The 16,466-nt window shown below is 40.8% G+C and overlaps 1 protein-coding gene and 1 long non-coding RNA gene across 4 annotated transcripts in view; both read left to right on the plus strand.

The window, feature by feature from the left end:
- On the plus strand, positions 1,851 to 8,589 carry LOC110407279. Of its 3 annotated transcripts, none has more exons than XR_002443842.1 (3): positions 1,851 to 1,928; positions 5,449 to 5,570; positions 8,353 to 8,589. It is a non-coding gene; the product is annotated as an uncharacterized LOC110407279 (long non-coding RNA). The 3 variants fall into 3 exon arrangements; XR_002443841.1 differs by lacking the exon at positions 8,353 to 8,589 and adding an exon at positions 6,514 to 7,508; XR_002443840.1 differs by lacking the exon at positions 8,353 to 8,589 and adding an exon at positions 6,116 to 6,506.
- The window catches only part of SMURF2 (SMAD specific E3 ubiquitin protein ligase 2), a 59,561-nt gene continuing 51,895 nt past the window's right edge, over positions 8,801 to 16,466 (plus strand). The window contains exon 1 of the mRNA XM_021414747.1: positions 8,801 to 10,323. Coding sequence (XP_021270422.1) covers positions 10,272 to 10,323 — 52 coding nt within the window. The 5' untranslated portion in view covers positions 8,801 to 10,271. The remainder of the gene's footprint in view (positions 10,324 to 16,466) is intronic.

Genomic DNA, 16,466 nt, shown 5'->3' on the forward strand with positions numbered 1-16,466 from the left:
ATGTGAACGCATAAGAATGTTGTGCATATTTAAACAAAACTATGGGCAATATCCAGAAATGATGTATGCATCATATGTCAGGAAGGGAGTTTCAGTTGCCTGACATACTAAAGGCAAAATCAATGGCACTCTGATTTCACTGGGGAAGAGGTAGGGTTACAGCCCCAAGCTTACTGAAAGAATCCGTACAATGAGAAGCGTTCTACATTATTTCATATATTTCTCAATTTGCACTGGAATGCTAAATTAAAATAATGAGATCAGCTCTTGAACATGTGACTTACATACATATGCATACATATCATGTATCTATACACACAAATAGTGAAAAATTGCTTAATTTGTTATCTATAGCAGATTGGATTGTGTACAGGTTCACAGTGGTAGAATAGTTTTAGTACCAGAAGTATGTGTCTGTGCTCTGTGGGCATGTGGAAGAATGGATGTACAAAGTTATCACAGAATCTTGAATAATCTCCAAGGCACATTTCCATCATCTAAATCACTTCATTTTTAGCCACTATATGAAACAGATGTAAAAATAGCTCTTTCATCAGCGCGTTGCTGCACATATTTGGGCTGCAGAGGTTTAATACTGCTCAAAGCAAGACTGTGAAATCATTTGCAGAATGTTACTGTTAATCAGAAGCAGCAATTTAATGTTACGTATCCATCCCTCTTCCCCCCCCCCAACTCCCCTTCCCAATTCTGAGCAGGAAACGACACTTGGACGCAGCTCAGAATACTGACTTTCTGGATAGACTCTCTAGGAATGAGGAGGAATTTGAATCCTCTCCATATGTCATTTCCTTTCCCCTAATGGCTGAAAAAATAATGTTGCCATCCATATAACTTGCAATAGAGAGCACGTTACCAGTATAGAAAAATAAAGGGGGGGAGGGGGGAGGGAGGGATTGTGTGTGACAGGACATTCACTTTCCATTTCTCAAAAACTGCTCTGCAAAATTTGACTTGAATTAAGCAGAAATCTTTCTTCTCTGTGCAGAAAAACGGTTTTATATAGTTCCTAAAACTGAGGCTATGGCCCCATCTGTGAGTATCAGCACCTGCAGAGCAGGGCCAGGCACGGATTAGGAAACAAAAACGTAAGCAGAATAGCGATGGCAACAAATATGCAAGCTTTAAATTTAAGGAAAACAGAGGTGTTTGAGGAACGTGGTTGGAGATCTAATCGTGTCCAAATAAAAAAAAACAACAACCCTATTTTAATAGCAAATAATCCTGAAAATTGCTCATGAAAAATTAGATGAGCACACTCCTGCAACCAACTTTTGTCCAGACTACCTTTAAAAACTTTTCTGTTCTGTATAACCAAGAGCACAAGCAGTTATCTAAAACTGCTGCAAAATACAACATTTGTTCTATATTGCACAGCTGATTTGCAACTGTCAACAAAATTCAGTGTGCCATAGTTACAAACAAAAAACCCTCAGAAATAAACATGACAAAAACAAACTAAAAAAACCATTGTAACTGAGCAGAAAGTTTACTTCCTCATAGCTAACCCACTGTGGTTTAGATTCAAACTGGAGCATAAGATCTTTCTAGCAATATATTCCAAATGCTTCTTAAACGTGTAGTAACCAAACTGTGCAATGCTCATATAGGGACCAGATGCATCTGCTAGCAGGGTGATTACATTGCAGAACTAGGTCCTCACATCATTCCTTAGTGTATGGGGAACTGCTGAGTCACGGCCTGACCCACTGATTGAGCACCTGGAGGAAAGACCCAGTCAGCCCTGGGAGCACAGGTGAAGGCAATTCACTGTGTGACAGGAAGGGCTGGGGCCTGGCTCCACTTCTCTTAGGCCTCCTTTAAGGGCTGACTGCCACTCTGAAAGGATCTTTTTCTGGAGATCCTTCCTTTGTGGAGTTTCCTCTGTGAACCTAGATCCTCAGAGACAGGTGAGCAATCCTTTCCCTTCCTTTGTAACATCTTTCTATCGTGCTGGTCTTTCTGTTGTTACGCTTAAGACGTGTTACCTAGTTAGATGTATTGCCCCTGAACTAAGAAAAGGAGGGAAAAAAGAATCCAAACCCAATATGCCTTCTCTTTGCTTCTATTTTAAGGAATTTCAAGAGTGTAATAAAAGAATATTTCAAGACAAATGGTAACAGATTTTGCTTTTGGTTACTTCTAGCGTTCCACTAGACCCGCTAACCTACTTAAACAACTGAGCTGTTCTTACCTGGCTTGCAACTTTGCTTTATCATTTTTAGGATTAAATCATTTTGTGTATAAACGTCTACAAAATTGTTAATGTAAGAGAAAGGGAAATGCTTTTAGTCCTTCAGAAGCTGGTTAATGTGGATTATCTGCAGTAATTCACAACACTGTGTGAGCACACGCACGGCATGCGCTTCTGGTAACTTCCCCATGGCAGAAAATGATCTTGTGGGGTTAAGGCTTTGTTCACTGTTTTTGTCTTTGAACCTTGCAGATTCAGTTACCTGGAGAAGTATGCAATATCGTACGGTCTTCCTGGAATGAAACTCATCTCTTGAATGAGTGTTTGGAAGTAACTTGTATGAGACACGTGGAAAAATTTGCTTGAAGAAACACAGAAAATCAGAACTACGATGTGATGGCTGTTTTGTTTAAATTATTCACGCTTACACAAGAGGCTTGATTTCTCTGCTAACATTAGATAGAGGAGTATGTTGCCTGCCTCATTGCCTATCCAGATTAGTATTTGTCTTTAATAGCCACAGTCTCCACAATAGATTGGAATGGGACAAATCAGCCCTCTTGAAGCCTCATTTTAACCCCTGTCATGTACGTAATTCTGTAAAGCCAGAAACATGAGGTTTTAATCCCTGAATATCTAAATAGGTAACAATGGCCAGTGAGAACTAGCTAATTATGCCAAGGTATTACAGCTTATCAGATAATGTCCTGGGTTTTTTCGGGAGTGAGGAAGGCATCTCTGCTTTCATTGGTTGCATGGATGGAAGGTGCACCACAGAATATTTTTCACTTCTCCCAGAGCATTATATACTGGCCGTGGCCCAAGCCTAACGTTATCTAGACAAGCTAAGAGATTGATTTAGCATGGCAGCTACCTTCCAATGTCTCACTGTTGATCAGTGGTGTCCAAGGGGTGAATTTATAGCAGCAAGACTGAGTCAGATTTTGGCATCGCTGTCAGTGGCACCCTGCTCTCAGCATCAGCATAATTAAGACTTGGAGAGACTTACAATGTAGGAGATTTTACAGCTCATCTTTTGCAGACAACAGAATTATTGTTTCAAATTGATGCTGGGCCACAGGGGATAGGAAAGATTAGAGAAATCTTGGTATTCCTTTAGTGGCTACATAATATGCCTTGGTCAAAAACAGTGCTTTATGTCAACTGTTTTAAATAGTTGTTTGAGCTGACAGTCTTCCTAATAACACTTCATTTGTCTAAGCTGCATACCACTGGGACAAATACACGCAGTGTCAAGTTGAATCAGACTATATCTGGAGACAGATGTTGTAGTACAGTAGTAAAGTAAATTCTTGATACATGTCGCTCAGAGGAGATTGTTTCTGTCTTATTCAGTAAGGTCTTTTATGAACCTATTTTTATTAGCCAAATAAATCCACGGATACGATTTTACAGTTGCTTCATTCACAAAGCAACAGGACAAAGTTCTGTAGAGCAGTTGCACGATGGAACATGCAATTCTTCAGGAAACCTTAGCATTTCCATTGGAATATTTAGCACGTAGCTCTCAAAGCGCTTGACAAAGCCATTCTTCAAAGAGTCTGGTATAGAAATTATATTATCAACAGTATTTAATGGATATATATGTTGAAATCAATCAAGAAAAAAGGCTAATTTATTTATTTTCAGAAATAGACCTTCCTTCTTGCCCAGGACTTTTGAAGACCTAGTTTGTACATTGAATTGACATTCCCACTGATACTGAAGGTGAAGCAAATGAGGGAAAATCTTTTAGGCCTAAGATACTTCACTATATTTAGATCTTTTAGGCCTGAGATAATTCATTATTTTAAAGACTGAACCTAGGCTCTGCCCTTTTTGCTGGGCTATTAAAGATGCTGTGCAAAGCCAGTCATTGGGTCACGGTGTTTGAGATACTGCACATTCCCCAGTGGGGAATGGTGTTGACTTGAGCTAGACAGCAGTGCTGTGGCTAGAACGCTGGTGCAAATGAGAACAAAACCCTTTTAATCTCCAGTCTTTTGTCCAGTCACCACAGCACAGTTTCTTGCTTTAAATGAACAATAGATACCTCTTTCAGAAAGTGAATTTTAGGTTCTGGCGAGTAATGATGCAATATATCTATTTACGCTGTGTCGATACCTGTCTCCTCTTTGAAATTTGCTTTTCTTCTAATTATGAAGTTGCATTAGGATAGTGCTGTCCTGCAGGACCATAATAAGGAAATAACATGGCTAAAGAAGCCCATGGAATATCTGTGCATCAGTTACCAGTCTGCTTTGGATGGATGGATTTAGAAGTTATCTTAGTGACTAACCACTGGAAAATCCTGTGATATGGGAGCTCATGCATTTTTTTGTAGCCACAGCTGCAGTCATTTCCCTTCAGAGACACATCATTTCCCCAAGACACATCCTGTCTCAGAGGGCTATGCTGTCTGCTGCTCCAAGCTTCTGTCCCCTTTTTCAGGAGCCAGCATATGGGTGGAGATTTCCTTCCTAGTTTCTTCTCCTGAAAAGCTTCATCTCAAGCTCCAGCTTGAGAAATGGATTGAATCTTGACCTCTTGCATAAACAGTGTCTCTGTGTGCCAAAAGGAGTCTTAGTGAGAACCAGAGCCTCTGTCTAGACATGCTTCTTCATCATATAACTGATAGGTATGCCTTGCATTGCTGCGTTAACTCTCTTTGTCTCTCACTATTAACGATATCAGCTAAACCAGGTATTTAAATATGTTTGTATGATTTTATGTAGTGTATTCAGTTCATCAGCAACCAAAACAACAGACTGATTACTACAGTAAGCTGCAAGGGATAATAAGTACTTCTGTACAAAAATGAACTATTGGTTACTAATTTCCTGAAATTCAGGAACATTTCATATGTGACTTCAGTAGATTTGGGTCCTTTCATTCAGGACAGCAGTAGGGAAATTAATAAAAAGCCACACAAAGGATGGAATTCCATGCAGGAATGGAACTGTGATTGATCCACAATGAAGTTAGGAAATACCACTGCTATAGTAAGAAGTTATGAACGCATTAGAAAAGATTTTAAAGAAAAACCTGTGCCAAAGAGGCAGGTTAGGTACCTGTTGCAGGCAAATGTGTTGAACAGGTCAAGGCTGAGAGGGACCACAGAGAACAGCACTCTAGGTGGCATCAGGAAGTCATCGCCTACAAAATCAATGAGGAGCAAAAAGATTCTGCAAGTCAATAAGGCAAAACTAAGTATATTTTGTTTCATTATCTTTCAGGCAATTGAATAATTTGGGATCTTGCTCAAAAGCATCCTCTTTCTTCTGTGATTCTCATGGAGACTGTAATGGCCACTCACTCCAGTCGCGCTCACCGCTCTCTTGCTGTGCATTTCAGGACAGTAAGTATTTTTGCTTCTATTAAAGGAAACAGATTGCTTTGGCCGCTACTCTTTTGGAAGACGTTTTGCCTGGATTCCAGTTTTAACACAATATTGGAGTTTAAGGTTTGGTGTCATGAGTTAGTGTTATTAATTACTACCTTTCACTGAGTCCTGTATTCAACTTAGATATGGCCTAATTGTTATTACGACAGTAAGAGAAAGTCCCTGTTTTGAAGATGCTTGCTATTAATTGTGGAAATTGGTTTGGGACAAACAGAGCATGCTAGGGAAGTTTACCATACAGTGTCATGCTAACAAACTGAAGTTCCTTGAAAGTGATGGTTTGCAGAGAGATAAACAGGAAAGTTTTGAAAGGGAATAATTTAATCAGCCAAGTTTCCAAAAAAAAAAAAAAAAAAAGGCAGGGAACACTGGTGGTATAAATGTTAATTGTATTTCACAATACCTTTATATATATATATTGTTAGCAAGAAAAGGAAAATATTGGTGATATAAGGAAGGGAATTGTTTTGTGCAAATATATAAAATTTCTTTATCTTCAGATGAAACTGGACCTGATGAATCTTCATGAGGTTGCCTAGGTGTACGCTACCATAATGCTTCTCAGAACTGCACCGTTAGGTGGCAAAAGTCTGCATTTAGCATTAACAGTTGCACTTACAATGCAAATACAACAGAGAAAAAGGAAACGGGGGTGTAATTCTCTTCTAATTAACTCTGTCTTTGACTTCATGATCTCCAGTGGTGTCGTCTCTAATTCAAACACAACATTAGGAAATTGAGTAAAGGAAGACTAGTAGGAAGAAATACAATCTAGGTAATTTTAAATAGCTTTATTTTAAAAAATTATCTCAGGAAAATGCTGTTTTGACCTTTTAATTTACTCAGAAAAGCTTGACAATAGTGGCAGAACTGTTTTGCTTTCTTGATATCATCACAGAAGCTGGGGAAGAATGTGGTGTAACACCAGCCAGCTCTCATTACTGCTAAAGGAATGTGGTGTGATTAAACCTCTATACGGAAAAAAATGGAATGTAATTCTTACATGTTGATTTGCCTTGAATGCATGCCACCTGCTGAGGAATGAGTTTCCAGTGTATTCTTCAATTTTTAAAGATTCAGAGGGCCTCGCTTCCAAAAAATTAACTATCCTCTTCTGAAAACGAGGACTATTTGGTTAAGGACATTTGTTCACATTTTCCAGTGTCCAAAACCATCAAATCCTTTGAGAACTAACTATCTGTGAACACAAAGCCTTCTTTTTCTTCCTATTGGGAAATTCAAGTGTCAAAGCCCTTTTCTGTGAAGCCATAGAACAAAATAAGTTTCTGTATTTTTTTACATATTTCTTCAAAAGTTTCACTAATATATTACCAACCGTTAAAACCATTACAAACCGTTAAAACCTTCCGGAGTCCTCTACAGATGCCTGAGCTCACTCTGTTTCTATATAACCCTTGAGACTGCATCTCAGCTGCTAACTTCTGGCTGAAGACTGGATGGGACTCCCTCCTGAGTCCAGCAGCAAGCTGTCATCCAAAAAGTGAGCTGTGGGGTGATGCAAGACACTCCCTTCCCTCCGGATCTGAGCGAGCTACCTCATCTTGAAAGGATTTGTTGCTCAATGATATCAGCTTAGAGTGAAATACAGATCACTTGTCAGCAGTTAATGATAATATTTACTTGCTTACCTCACAAGATCAGCTCTCTAAAGTGTGAAACCTCTGCTCACCCTTGAAACTGAACTGTATAAACTCAGAATTTACTGTAAACTCTTGGCTTGTAAAACCTAAAGCAGGATCAGTGAGATATCTATTCCATTATTCTGAGAATACTTTCAGAACTTGGGGGATAACACTGGCACAAGAAACTCATTGGATCATAACAGTAATGTGGAATTCTTTTGTTGGAAAAGTAGCCCTTTCAATCATCAGGTACTGTCAGTATTTTTGGTATCCCACATTGCCTGTAGTTCTTGGCTGTTTGCGAGACTTCCTGACCTCTGCTCTTTGTAGATCCTGCACAGATCCTTCACTGAGCTGCTTGCCTTAAATTCTGCTTGGCAATTCTACTCAGCAAAGGGGAGCAATGAATAAAAATTCTAATTTCCCTACAGAAAGTTGTGAGATACCACAGGATAGAAGCATCTGTAGAATATCCTGGCTACAGACATTGTAGTGCTTATACAAAGCCGGAAAGGAAGAAAAGAGCACTTTGCATCTGGTGCATTTGTCTATTCAAGTGCAACCTGATTGAGATCATTTGTACTCCATGTTAGTCAAGAGAGGACGTAGCCCTGACCTAAATGGGACAAATATCATACCTGCAAGATGCTAATGAGAGCTAAAGCCCCTCTTCTCTTACTCTATTAAATACATACATACTGAACAGAACTATCTTATGTGCCACAGATGCATTTTAGATGTCCCAGTAAAAACTCAAGTAATGTAGTTTTATTTTAAACATAAATAAACACATCTTCTGAGTGCATGGCAGTAACAAATGTTGCAGCCAGTACATTTTATGCAGTGGCACAAATATGTGAGCTCTCAGTTCATGCTCCAACACTTGCGATTTATCACAGTATTTTCATTGAAAGATGAGCAGTCTGTTCAAAGACTTTAGAAATTTATAGTTCAGTAAGTTGTTTTCTGAAAAGTTGTTTTTTTAGAAAAGGATAATGACCTGGCAATGTGAACATACAACAGGCAAACTTTAATAATATGACCTTCAACTTTTAAGGCTGATTTTGTTCTTTTTTTTTTTTTTTTGAACACAGGAATCAGGACACCTGGAATGTCTTTGAGGTGTATGTGACTCTATATAATAGCTTAACTGTTTCAGTTCATTGTACAAACCATGACAATCAGCAGATACATCGTGTCTGTTTTGTGCAGTAAATTTAAACTTGCTCCAAATGCTCAGTTTGAAATAGTGAGTAAGCAATGGATCATTATCTCTTGAGCATTGGCTGTACTGTAAAGGAAGGTTATTTACTAACATTTGCTATCTTTGTATTTAACAGGCAGCTGTGCAGGAAACACAGAACCCTGTCTGAGGAAGGGTCTTGATACCAGGACTCCTCTGTTCCCAGGTGAAGTGACATTGGAACAGTGGTGCCGCTGCAGCAGGAAGCACAGAAAATTTCCACCTGGAAGAACCTGGTGCTTGAGACAGACATGCTTTGGGATGAAGGAGATGTGAGTCTGCACATACGGGAGGGGACCCTTACTCATTTTAAAGGGCAAACTTTGAGAACTATATCCTACTTGTGAGGCCTTCAATAGGGAAAAAATCAATTCCTGCTCCTAGATTTGATTTACTGAGGTCCAAGCCCTGAACTCAGCCAAGATAAGACAATTCTGGACATGCTAGTTTAGTCCTGTGCTGTATGCAGCTTCAGAAGGTAAATGCTGGGCTACACAGAAGCTACATTATAAACTCTGTGAAGCATAGGTCACCTTTTCATCCTGTGTTTGGATCTTCGTTCACAGGCTGGATCCTAATCTATGACTACCCTTATAATAATACTTAACAGTTGGCTCAACAGGAAGAAGCCAGTGTAATGACATGACTGAGCGAGTTGCATGTGAACATACAGTGTATTAGTAAGGTTGTTAGTAAGAATAGGTACATGATTTATTAGCTCAGTCCTCTAAGGTAAACTTTACTGTGGCAACTTGACAGCTTTTCTGGGAGCTTTCCCTGGCCTTCAGAGTCCCCTCTGGCACTGGTGCTGGGCCCTGCAGAGCTCCTGCTGCAGTGCAGTGCTCCCCTCATGGGAGATGTGCACAGAGCTGGGAAGACTCTGGAAGGAGTCACCTTTCCTGCAGGATGGAGCTAAATCAGGCCTCACAGTGGGAATGCAAGGCCTTTTTTTTTTCTTTTTTTTTCTGTTCAGTCTTGAGAATGGCAATTGACACAACTGGGCTGCAGATTTCTAAGCAGCACAGATAACCAGCGCATCAGCTCAAAGTTCTCTGTTGCCATGGCCAGCCTGCAATGCCCCAACCACACAATTCTGCCCCAGACCGCAAGCGCTCCTGAGCGTGGCATACCTGTTTCAGTTTAGTCTGGCTTTGAGGTTTTCCTATACTGTTTCTCCTCACTTGTACCTTTGATTATCCTGTCCCAACCCCTCCACAACTTCATTATCAGCCCTCCCCCCACCCCGTTTCTTTGGCTTCCCTACTTCCACGCCGCGGTAATTCGTCTCAACAACCCCCGATCTCCCCAGGCTCGCTGCCACCTGATGCGGCCCCCGTTCGGCCTCCCGCCCAGATCAGCCCCGGGCCAGGGAAGGAGCGGGACTCGGGGTGGGCACCCGGCCCGCGAGGCAGCGGCCTCCTCCGAAGGGCAGAGCCGGGGCGGCCCAGGGGAGGGGAGGCAGCCTCGCGCTACCGCGCCGCTCCGTCCCCGGCTTTGTTGTGCTCGCCGCCCGGGCTGCGGGCTAGGGGGCGGGGAAGGGAAGGGAAAGGAAGGCGGCCTCGTCTCCTTCTCCGCCTCCTCCTCGGCCCCGGCCCCGCTCATGGCGACGCTGGGCACATCCGGGCTTCTCCTCCTCCGGCGGCCGCCGCTGCCCTGAGCGCCCAACCCGACTCCATTAGCGCGTCCCCTCCCCCCCGTCTCCCTTCCCGGACCCAGAGGCAGGGGGAGCCCCGGGCAAGGCAGCGCCGGGCCCGAGCCGCGGCCGGGGACATGTCCAACCAAGGGGCTCGGAGGAACGGGCCCGTCAAGCTGCGGCTGACAGGTGAGGCTGAGCGCGGCGGTGGGGAGAGCCGGCCGGGCCTGCTGCTGCCTCCCGCCGCCGGGCGGGCACGGGGCGAGCTGGGGTGGAGGGGCGAGGAGGAGCGGGGCGCGGCGGGGAGGAGAAGCCTGCGGCCCCGGGGAGCGAGTTTCCTGGGGCGGCGGGGAGCCCCGGCGCGGCGAGCCCAGCTGGAGGGTGGGAGGGAGCGAGCGGGAGCTCCTCCATGTGTATTTGAGGTTGAACCTGGGCTTGGAGGCGTCTCTCAGGCCTCAGGAGGAGAAGGGGGAAAATACAAAAAGTGAACTCTTCCCTCTTCTCCCATCCTCTCCCCCGCTTCCCTCAGCGACGGGTGCTCCCCGCGGGCCGCTCGCCCCGGGAACAAAACGGCTGCGGGAGCTGTGGCACCGGGCACCTCAGCCCGCGTCCCGCCGCCACCACTTCTGGTTTTTTTCCTTTCCTTTCCTTTTTTTTTTTTTTTTCCTTCGCCTTCTCAGCGTGAACTTGAAAGAAAGTGACACACGCTTTGTTTTGATCTCTTTGTTTGTTTCTTTATTTTTTTTTTTCCCAAGCCAACTTCCTTAGTGAAGATTGTATACAGTTGGTTTGACATAGTGCCTTACGTGGCCAGCTTTCTTTCAGAAGACCGCTTGACCTCAAATGTTTTAAAATAGCGTAAAAACTGCTCACCTGCATGCAGGGAAGGAAAATAAGTTATTTCCAAATACTTGAGGTATGCTCTTTTACATGTAAGAAACCAGATAAATAGGTTTAAAGAAGAAATACTCTAAGTTCTGCAAGAGCTCTCCTTAAAAGAAAAAAATACGGAACACTTTATAGGGCAGAGCTGTTAGAAACTGATGTAAGGCCCTCCCCTTGCAGATAAATCATATTTTGTGTTCCAAAGTGTGAGTGCATGAAGGTAAGCGATTGGAAAGCAGTAGATATTGCTTCAAATAGTCTTATTTGCTGATTGCAGATTTAACCAACTTGCAAAAGAAATATGTTTTTAAAAAAACCTGAAAGAATTGAAATATTAACTTTAGGCACATCTGAAATATTTCCAGTTTAATGTCTAATAAATACAGATGTTTTCATACTTATTCTTGCAAGCATTGTATTTTAATAGGGAAAATAAAATGTATGTTTTGCTTTGGAAATACCTTTGACTAACTTTATGATCTAGTTTTCATTGAGATGTGCGAGTGTCTATATATTACACTTAGAAATAAGATTTGTAAACTAAATGTAGCTGGGACTGATGCATGGAACAGTGCTGCCTTGTTTTTGTAGTGTTTTGAAACATTCTCTTCAGGTTATTGCTTTATTGATGCAGTACTTTAATGCTTTTTTTTTCCTCTGCTGCGAGTGCTCAGACTTGCTTATCTTTGAAACATTACAAATAGTCTGGAGGCTTTTGTAAAAAGTATGGGAAACACTGTTCAAGCAGTTGTCTGCTTCACCTTTGTGTTTTGTATTCTATTTTATTTTTATTAAGGATTAAGTATGTCTTCTTATGTCTTCTAATCCTGTCTTTGACAGCATAAATATGTCATGGGGAGTGTAGCTATGAGCAATAGGCAGTGGTTTTACATACAGAGGAGATTGAGTAGTTGTGCAGTCGGTTCCCAAAAGAAGCAGGTACGTTCTTGAGGAATGTTTCTGAGTTTTTCATTATCTTGTTTTTGAGGAAGGGTGTACACAGAGTGCTGGATGCGAGCAAAATCGCCTTTAGAGAGACTGCTCCACATTTAGCATCTCTGTGCAGTTGCTGAGAACCGGTTCTGTTATTTGGAAGCTTACATGAAATATTGACCTATTTCTCAAGTTAGAAAGATTTGAGATATTTTGTGCTTTAGCTAACTGCGTGTTGTTTCGTATAAGATCGTTTGTTGTAGGGAAGCTTTATATGTTAAAGAAAAGCTGTTACAAGCATTTAATTTTATTAATTGAGCTGACATGTTGCCATTTCTTGCCTAGGAATAGTTTTAAGTGTACTTTGTGGTTTCAATTACCCTTTTTGATTGGAAAAGCAGTTTGAGAGCTCTTGAATTCTAAAACTGTTTGGAATTAAAAGAATCTGTATATTCCAATGTTTTAAAAAGTTTATTTTCAAACTTGCAAATGCTATATAGTCTTAATTTTCTTTGGCTTTATGACACTAGCAGTCTTCTGTTTTGGCTTGAATATTTATAGGATTAATTCTGTAAACTTTGTGTAATACTTATCTTTTCTGTTCGTTATCTCTAAATTAGATACTATAGATTGAAAAATGGATTTCAAGAACTGGATTCAATTAGCAGTTTTTCAGGACATAAACATTAAAGGTTTAGATGGAAAACATTGTTTTGACTGACTGGATAAATGACAGGGTAATGTTTGATGTGAGTCCAAGAGCTGATCTGTAGCTAGTGCCCAACTTCGCAGTCGATCCCGAGGAGCCAAATAAAATATTTAACCTAGGCCTCATTTTGCAAAAAAGGTTGATTCTTTGTTGGGACCTTAAGAAAGTTCTGAGAAATGTTTGGCATACCTTTACACTAAGTGTTTAACAGTTTATTTAGGTCTGGGTTCCATAACAGAGAAAAACCACAGCGGTGGCATGCTTCTAGTAAGTTTTTATTTAGTTTACAGTGCATCTGTGTTAAATGTTTCTTCAAAGGTTCTTCTTCTGCTTGTAGTCATAGCTGTCTGTTGTAAATATCACTCTGGGCTTTAGTGATGTATGTTGGTGCATTTTGCACAGTCTTGAGCTACAAAATTGCTAGTTAATTGTTAAAATATAAAAAGAAAAGACTTCTTTGATTGTATTGTGGAGGTATAAGTTATTGTTTATAATTAAAATATAGGCAGTGTAATATAAATTAGCTAGAGTCTAGAATTGCAGTGGTCTCCAAAATTTATCTTAGCAGCTTGTAATAACATTATCTGAGGAAGCTGTAATGTAAGGAAATTTCCTTCAACTCTGGAATTTCTATCATTGTTTTATCTAGTCCAGTTCTGAGTGTATCTGAATTCTGTTAAAAACTTCTAGTGCAGTCATCCTCTTCCATTCTTACTGTGATTTTTTTTTTTTTAACTTATGGATTGTAGATATACTGTTCTACCTTCCAAACCCGCCCTGAGTGCTGAAGACTACACTGATCTCATGTTCTTCAAACTGAGGAGCAGCCTTGCTTTCAGTTGCGCAGTAAATATTTTGTCTCAACCTGTGATTTACCTCGTGTTGAAACAGCTACATCTGACTGCTTTCACTTATAGTGATGGTTGTCCCAGTGAAGTCTGTAAGACTGTCTTTATCAAACATAAAGGTTTTTAAAGTCATTTTGAAATCTTCAAAATTGCATGGCCACTAAAATATACTGAGTTGAATGAAGGTTGATGCGTAATTTAATTTAGTTCAGGTCTTACAGCTAGTGTTTGTTGTCAGAATAGTTAACAAGTGAAGATGCTTTGACAGCCACAAAACACAGTTGCACTGTACTGTAAAAGGTGGTAATAAATATCCCACAGACGATATGAGAATGAGCTGGGTTGGTAAGGAATTGGAGGTAGGTCTGGCTTTTTCCTCTTATTGTAAGGCATTCAGGTTCCCTGTCAGAGTTTGCTGATGAGAGAAGTAAAAGCATTGGATCTCTGTGTTGTAGAAAATGGGCATCATCTCATCTCCTGACTCTCTTGTTGATTTTATTGTATCTTGATGGATAGAAGTACCTACCTGTATTTCGAAGTATCAAGGCTGTGGTTTTGTAGTTGACTGAAATGGTGATCAGAATTGTTTCTTTTGTCCTTGTAGTCCCTGGATTCACTTGGCCCTACCTGGTGTTGACTCCAGCAGCTATGTAGCTAGCTATGTGATGAGTGGAAAGCCAATCTTACCAAGAAAAAATGCTTTCTTGTGTTGAAGGGCTGTAGAATGAGAAATTGAAGAGAGGGCAGAACTGCTGCTTTGACCAGCAGCCTGTATTTAGATGGGCTTTAGTCAACAGCGAAACAATAGGGTTCCTTCAAGTAAGGTGTACTTGACTTAATAACACGACTTACTGAAAACTAGTACTTAAGAAATTGGAATTGATAAATTACATAGTAGCTGGATTAAATGGCTCCAGTAATAACAAAGTCAATAGGCATGTATGTAGTAAGATTGGGGATGGATGGATTCTTGGCCCTCTGTGTTTTCACAAGTGTTGAGTGTGGTTTTTTTGTGTGTATATCTAGATATATACTTTAGAGATCTATAGTATTTATAGCTGAGGATATTTCTATGCATATAAATCACTTGTGGATCACACAGGCTACATAGAATTGTAATAAACAACAGAGCAGTCTCTACTTGTTTCAATGGGTTCAGCTTATATGACAAAGTCTTATTCATCTGGATATAAAATTTGTGTTCAGGGATATGTCATGGCAGACAGTGGCAAGGAAAACAGTTCCAAATGGCTTTGGGGAAGGAAATCAGAGTAGGAAAACTATTCAACACAAGCTTCCAATTAAAGGAGTAAAAAGACTCAATATTTGTCTTTGGTTGTAGAATTAGGAAAACATCGTGTAAAAGATGTAGAGAATTCATGTTTGTAGGTAACGAACGGGACGTGTGTAGGAGACGTACAGGAAGTTTGCAGACAGCCCTAGTGTTTAAAAAATAAATCTGTCGGGGTTGGAAAATAACATACAAATCCTAGGGTAGAGAAATAGTGAGTAATTTTAGAACTGTATTTTTGTTGCATTTAAAGAGTTTCAGCTATAACATAATGTCTGTCTGCGGAGCTGAGTAACTCAATTAGTGGTGACAAATTCTTCTCTATTTTCTTTTTTGTTAATCACTAGAAATCTGACCAGGCCCCAAATGAAGATGTTGTGTCTTTGTGTCCTTAAGGTGAATGGGTTGATTCCTAAAAGGAGACAGCTGTTAATGTTTTGTTCCGTTTTATCTCGTGGCTTTTTGAAGTCTATCCTTGCTTCGCCGTCTTACTTAAAATGAGATCTCATCACAGGGCCGCATCTTTCTTGCGTGTGTTTGAAGAGGTGGGTGATTTCTTTGGGTGTCTTCCCTCCTGTCATCACAATAATGAGGTGGCCTGACTCCTGACTTGACTTAATGGTATGAGTACGTTGGTACAGCAGCTGTTACGTGCATGCTTTATTACATCACCTTTAAATGCTCATGACATGCAGTGCCTGAGATCATTTCGGTGACTTCTGAGAGGAAAGTGAAGATTAATGTCAGTAATATTAGATAATGCGTGCAGAAGTAGCTCCTGTGTGTTTCTGCTATCAGCAGAGCATGTTTTCTCTTTGGGAAAGAGGATCAAAATCTTCTGGGGTATTTAATGATAGAATGCTCAAGAAAACAAACCGTTAGCGTTTTCTGACTCCTTAAACTTTAAATGTGCTCAATGAAAGCAAAGATAAGAATGCTTATAACTTTAAACAAGTCATCTTCTGTAGATAACAAAGCTCAGGACTAAATTGCCTAAGCGTTATCATGTAAGTTTAAGTGGGGAAACTGACCCAGAATGGAGAATAGACATGAAGATCGTAAAAAGAACAAACCAGGTAAAGCTGGGATTTAGAGCTGTTACCTTTTTGACTTAATGCCCATGGACTTGGTTTCCCTTGAACATAAATTCACAGAAAAAGTGGTTCTGTTTGGGCCTTCTGAGACCACATTCGGGCGATTCGGGGTCAGTTCTCGCTCACATCTCGTGTTTGTGCTGTGCTCTGTTTCAGCACGCTCCAGGTTCTTGGAAATCACTTTTTTCTACTTCAGACTACTTAAGAGATTTATTTTGGTTGTTGCTCAAGCAAATAAAACTAAAAGGGCTGATATCCCCGAAAGTGTGTAAAAGTTAGTCACTCATTCAAAATTCTGAAAGTGAAAGAAAAAGCAGCATTTGAGTTTAAATGGCTGTATCCTGTTGTTAATTTTCTGGAAAGACTCTTGGCCGGTATGTATTTGACACAACTGAGAAGGATCGCTTCCTTGCAGAAAGGGAGAGTCGCTCTGACCGTGGCTTTGGTGGTGTCACCTGCTGCCGTTCAGTATGTGCTCTCCAAAATGAATTCATTTAAGTTGTTTCAAATATGCAGAGCATGTACGGACTGTAATTTACAGGTCACAGCAAAAATACGTTACCAGATTCTGC

The sequence above is a fragment of the Numida meleagris genome, chromosome 17 (assembly GCF_002078875.1).
Source record: "Numida meleagris isolate 19003 breed g44 Domestic line chromosome 17, NumMel1.0, whole genome shotgun sequence".
In the NCBI taxonomy this organism is placed as follows: Eukaryota; Metazoa; Chordata; class Aves; order Galliformes; family Numididae; genus Numida; species Numida meleagris.